A 6525-nucleotide genomic window follows, 5' to 3' on the forward strand; every position below is an offset into this window, starting at 1 on the left:
TTCTTCAATTCGTAACTGTAACTTTCGTTGAGTCTGCATATAGAAATAGTTGAATAAATTTTGTAATGAAAATTGGAGTATTAATATGATTTACTACTAAGAAAACTATTTGACAATCGTATATATAACTTGAGACATCACTAAATTGGATCTCATGAATGTACCTCCAATTGTTCGTGAAGACGTCGCTGGACATCTAATTGCAGTTGGAGTGCCTCTTTAATTTGCAAGCAACTGCGATAAATATTCACATCATAGGTTTGTAAGAGGCTGGTGGACAAAGCAGTAAAGAGGAAAACATGTTCATTTAGAATCGTAACGGTAAACTAAAAACCAAAACAACAATCAGGGTAATAAGATAGATTACGTTTTCACATTGAGCTGGGGTTCAACATTCAAAGTAGTTCTTTTCTCAGATTTTCCTGTAACACAAGAAAAGTACTCAGATCAGAACTATTGGTAAAACAAGCTAAGCCGATTGACCATTAAATTTTATAGACACTTGTAGTTTGTAACATGAAGGAAAAGACTTATTCACAAGGAACGGGTGTATGATATTAACGATTCAATATTTACCTTCTGCTGGGTCTGGTAGGTATTTCGCAATTCGATATTTCTACAAGAAGAATAAAAAGGAGAGGGAGGAAAACAAATCACGCTTTTGGAAAGGAAAAAAGCCAAGGAGAAATAATTTTTCTAATGGATTCCTTTATACCTGCAGATGACTTTTGACATGAAAGATGGTTAATCCGTCCAAACCCATCATCGTCAATATTGCCTTCGGTGTTGCTTCTACAAAACCAACAGATGAGTCAACATACAGACATCAACTGTTTTTACATAGTAAATTAGACATGTTACTTACTGTCAGCACCCCCAAGACGATTTACGCACTCAACGAACTTCTCATGAAGATCTTGATTCCAACGAATTCGTGTTTTACTCGAGAGTACAGGGCTGGATGAAGGAGAATTGCCATAACAATTGGAAACTTGTCTGGAGGAAATTCTTGGAGGCTGCTTTCCTTGTCCAGAAAAGAAGCTCAGTTGTGTAACCGGAGAAGTAGTGAACGAATTACAATAACCCTGTGAACAAGAAACTAGCCCGTATTCATATCTTGACGTCGTGGTGGGGCATTTGAAAAATCAATGCACAAAAAAGAAACAACAAAAAAAGATGAATTTCTTAGATAGAATATACATACTACTTGATCCTGATTTTCTTTAGAAGGAAGGGAAAAGGAGGGTCTTCTAACTGTAGTAGTATTATGATCTCCATGCAACTTATTTGATTGATGTGCAAACAGCTTACTTCCTGACAAATCGCTTGCTGGGATTTGATTACACTTCTCTGAGGATTTATGGTATTGATAGCTGCTGGGTTGAGATTTCACAATTGATTGCAGGGTGTTTCTGATGTCAAAATTCGGAGCTTGCTCAGATGAATTCATGGAGCTATAGCTTTCATTATTAGATTGGCCTGAAGGGAACTGAGGATTCTGACCAGCTTGAGAGTCATACTGTGGAAACCCCCCCATATAGAGTTCAGTTGCGTAGAAAGCTGAGACCGGCGATTCGAAGCGGCTGATAATGCTGCTGGGAGTTTTAGGAGGCCCAAGATTTTGAAGCAGTGACACTTCATGATCCATGGTGGGTTGCTGAACCCAAATTCCCATGTTGTTCCAAGCCTGCTGTTGCTGCTGACCAAAAATTTGACAAGACTGATTACCAAGTTCAAAACCGTACTCACCGATTAATTCATGGCTTTGTTGATTTCTTTCTTGGCAATAAATCTTCTTCCCATTCATTTACAAAAGAAAAGAAACTGAAATCTCTGGATTTCGAAACACCGTTTGCAAGAACAAGAACTAGAAATACTACTACTTGTGCTCAGTGTTCTTGCCCAACATCAGAAACCCTATCAAAATACAATTTTTTTCCGGAAAAAAAAAAAAGAGCAGTGTTAAATGCAGATTTATGGAATACAAATAACAACATTTATTCCACAAGGCTTCAAGTGTAAGATTTGAATATAAATATATACACACACAGTAGTATTTTAGTCCTTCGACTTATTCTAAAAAGGATAGGTACGACCAATGCTAATTGATATAATCAAGGTAGAAAAACATTCAGGAAAAAAAAACAACTCATCCCATCATAAATAAATGTGTGGATAAACTATATGTCCTAATAGGGGGAGCTTAGAATTATCATTTTTTTTTTTTTTTTGGACACGTCAAATTATCATGCTTGCTGTGTCTCAATCAATCACCAGAAGAATAAAACAGAAAACCTCAAAAAAAAACCAACTGGATAAAGGGTCTTAGAAGACAACGGTAATGATTCCCAATGTATATGTTACTATTTTGTCGTTAAGGTTTGGAATTGGAGAATAATTTTAAGACGGCATCTCTGTCTACTCTTAACTATATGAGATACTGGCATAAATTCACAAATCAGATCTATGGTTATTTTTATTGCCATGGATACGAATGAAAATTGAAAATCACTTTTTAGCCACCCCTGAAAGACGAAACTAAATAAAATGTGCCCATATTTTATCTCAAAAGAAATGTAAGTTAATAATCCAATGTTCTAGTCAAGCTAAAAAGATTCCAAGAGAAAATGCATCATGTAATTGTGGATATCTAAAATTATGATCCCAGAAGCCACTTAGTACTACGGTCTAGTGGTATTTTTCTTCATTTATAAGTAAGAAGTATAGGTTCGATTCTTGTCAAATGCGAACTTGAACCACGTTATTGCTAACCTATTGTGATGTTTAGCCCCTTCTCTACCCTCTTAGTGTAGATAATACGTTTGTTAAAAAGAAAATGATATTATTTACACTAAATGGGAGGATGGTCTAAGCCTCATAGTAGGCTTGCAATAATGTAGTTCAAATTCGTCTTTGGTGGAAATCAAACCTAAGACCTCTCACTTACAAGCGAAGAGGAATACCACTACACCATAGTACTAAGTGGCTAGTGTAAATAATATCGTTTGTTAAAAAAAAAAAAAAAAAATTAGGATCCCATAAATTAGCGTAAATTGTAACAATGGTCTCTTAACTTTAACTCAATTGGAGCAATGGTCTCTCAACTAAAAATCTATTACTATTGGTCCCTTAACTTATCAAAACGTGCATCTATGGTCTCTCAACTAAAAATAACCTAATTAGAGCAATGGTCCCTTAACTTTAACCCAACTAAAACAATGGTCCTTCCAACATAACTCATTTTGAAAAAATTCAGACGAAGTTGACGAAAATGACCATTGATACACATTTTGATAAGTTGAGGGAGCCCAATTGTAGTAATGATCATTCCAACATAATTTATTTTGACAAAATTCTAACGAAGTTGATGAAAATGATCATAGCTACACATGTTGATGAGTCAAGAGATCAATAGTAATGAATTTTTAGTTGAGGAATCATTGCTCTAATTTGATTAAAATTAAAGGACCATTGCTACAATTTACTCTATAAATTACTAGAAAAATTTATGTAACCGGCACATTAATCTAAAGCTAGAAGTACAATAAAGATTCCCAATACGTGTTCTTAACCCCCTGCATGAATAAAATGAACAAATTACAATTACAAAAAAAAAAAAAAAAAAAAAAAAAAAAAAAAAAAAACAATGTTGGTCGGCAGTAAAAGTAAATTAGATTTTTTATAATTTATCAAAAGATATCAATTTTATTGACTAAACTATTAAAGTTATCGGTCAACTTTCTCTCCCGTTTGGTGAGAGAGTTTTTCTCATCAGATTGTGAGTGACTTTCTTTCGCTTACTTTTTCTCGTAGCCACCAGCTCTAACTATGGCTAAGGCCGGTGGCAGTCATTTTTCTCCTCCTTTCTCTTTTTTTTTTTTTCCTTTCTTTTTCTTTACTTATCCCTTAACCTCTGTTTTCCCCTGCCCTTTGGCCGTTTTTCCCTTTCCTCCAAACCCTCCTGCTTTGGAAGGTGTGTAGACCTCCAATTTGAGCGTTCACACCATTTCCTTTCTTCGACTTGCCTTTGATGGCATTGTTGCTAATGAGTTTATTCTCGCTGGCTTCTTTTGACGTGCAATGGCAATCTATGTCGTGCTCGTCATACTCGTCGTATGGCTTGATTTTAGATGTTTTGTTGGGGGCATTGGTTTCAGACGGGTGGGAAGCAACGTTTCGGCATCGATGGTGGTAAGCAGCTGCTAAGGTTGTTTTAGTGGTTTAGTACCTACACCATATGATGGTAGGAAGCTGCTAAGGTTGTTCGGGTGGGAAGTGACGTGTCGGCAGCGATGGGGCATTAGTTAAGACAATTAATTTGTCATAGAGGTAGAAAAAAAGGAATTTAATTGTTTACTACAACTTCTATATCCAAGAAGACAGACTGTGCCCATAAGATTAAACTTCTGAATGCTACAAGAAGGCAATTTATTGCAACATTTTTCAGCCTATTGGGTGGGCCCATGAGGACAACTAATCGAGCTACCTGAATCGCATAACGGATTTTAAACCCTAAAATATTTTGCCTTTACTTGTTCTTTTTGCAAGCTTCAAGGATTGGGATTGACATGCTTTTCTCTCTCTTTCTCTCTCTTCCAGTTTTGTATCCTGATTGGTTCTTGCACATGCTTGCTTTCCAACATGGGCTTCTTCTGAGCCCTTAACATGGAAAATGAAGAGGAAAACAAAATTATTGGAAGAAGTTTATGACTACCATTTCAAAATCCATACTACTTCTACTTTTTAGTGTCCTTCAGAAGCTAATAATACATGCTGGAATGTTCCATTCCGGCTCTCACTATGTTTTCTCTTGGTTATACAAGGAACATGCCAGAGGGGGCTACTACGCTCACCGTGCACTTGCATCACCACTTAAGCTTTGCTACTATTTCACGAGCTAAGTGAGGAAGTCTCCCTAACTCTACAATTTTTTATTCGATCGGGTATACTTTTACTCGTATTGATCGGAATGCTGTGAAATAACTAAGTTTTTTTTTGGGGGGAGGGGAGCCCAACGGGGTCCCCCCACTGACTTGGCCCAGGCCTAGGTGAGAGTGAAGTGGTGGGCGTAACTTCAGTACATCCATTCACCTTGATTGGATTATGGCATTAGCGGAGTAGGATCTCCCCTGAAAAACTAATTGGCATGTTGACCTGCTCATTCGCGAGTATGCTCTTAACTTGGTAAGCTATCTTGGATATGAGAAATTCTTAAAATAAGTTATGTGACGAAGATCTTTCTACCAATAGACAAGATTTAGTGTTCGATATAGGGGATAAGATTCATCTGCTCTCTCTAAAAAAATGGTCCAACTAAGAAAAACATGGGACTTTTTGTGTGTGTCATCTCAAAGAGAGATTGTTACGTGAGTTGGCTAAAAGACTAAAAGTCTAGTCGTTGAGGGGTTTTGGGATATTTGACAGGGCAAACAAATAGGAAGGGATGGTTCTTTCATTGCACTAATAGAAGTCCAACTAGAAAAAGATCTCTCCCCCTTATGTCGATTCCCTTTTCCTTCTAGTCGAGTCCCTTCTACAAGAATTCCTCTTCCTTTTTTGTCAGCATGTAGCCTGATTTTAACACAATTACATATCTCAATACCAACCACCTACCCTGACTAAAGCCGGAAATGGCTAATATAATCATATAAATAAATAATATTGGCCACAATTTAATAGAAATAAGATGGTGTGGACAATTAATAAGTGTACCTAATCCAACAAATTGGACTAAACTCAAGAATGACTTACAAAATTGAATTTATATCAAAGTTACATATATATGGAAAAATGACTAATTAACAGTTATATATCTGTCTCTCATATTATTTAATCTCTCATCTATAATTGTAAGAAATTTCTCATTTGTAAGGAATTTATAACTAGAGTACAAGTAGTTCAGAACATTTAACCATGACACGAGACCTTAAGGTTTGACTTCTCCCTCTCAATACGCTATTAATTGAAAATAGAATTTCTCACTTGCAATCAAATTTTTCAACAGATGCAAGCAAGATATCCATTGTAGTAAACGTGCATATTGACAAGGTCATAAATTTTGCCAATCGATTTATGCTTAGGACTCTCCGACTGGCCTCTTTCACCATCAAGATGAGTGATTTTTTATTGTTAGACAGAATTTTTGAAATATTTCTATACAATTGCATGTGTCATTATCGTCGACAAAAACACACTTAGGGAGAATCAAATGCGTATTAGTGATGATTATTGATATTTTTACAAGTCGGAAAGCAGGATTCCTCGCCGAGTGGTTAAGCATATTGATTATGTCAAATGACTCTGAGGCGCACATTAATCTGCCCCTGCTCGATCAGTCAAAACTTAAAAAGCATTTTATAATTTGCTTAAAAGAAAAGTGATTGACAATCTAACTTTTGCAATTTCTTGTAATGCTTCGAAATATCGGATACTTCAAATTAAATTTTTAGTTAAAAATACAAAAAACTAAAATTCAACAATAAATTCTCAAAATATACTCCAGAGCACCTAGAGTTTTTACGAATT

At 35.9% G+C, this 6525-nt stretch overlaps 1 protein-coding gene across 1 annotated transcript in view; it reads right to left on the minus strand.

The window, feature by feature from the left end:
- LOC137744520 (uncharacterized) overlaps positions 1-1920 on the minus strand; it is an 8254-nt gene extending 6334 nt beyond the window's left edge. Inside the window, exons 1-6 of the mRNA XM_068484316.1 lie at positions 1205-1920; positions 866-1085; positions 716-792; positions 577-616; positions 368-422; positions 165-234 (exon numbers count right to left, since the gene is read on the minus strand). Coding sequence (XP_068340417.1) covers positions 165-234; positions 368-422; positions 577-616; positions 716-792; positions 866-1085; positions 1205-1807 — 1065 coding nt within the window. The 5' untranslated portion in view covers positions 1808-1920. The remainder of the gene's footprint in view (positions 1-164; positions 235-367; positions 423-576; positions 617-715; positions 793-865; positions 1086-1204) is intronic.
- Between the last annotated feature and the right edge of the window lie 4605 nt (positions 1921-6525).

Source organism: Pyrus communis, chromosome 9, assembly GCF_963583255.1.
Source record: "Pyrus communis chromosome 9, drPyrComm1.1, whole genome shotgun sequence".
Classification (NCBI taxonomy): Eukaryota; Viridiplantae; Streptophyta; class Magnoliopsida; order Rosales; family Rosaceae; genus Pyrus; species Pyrus communis.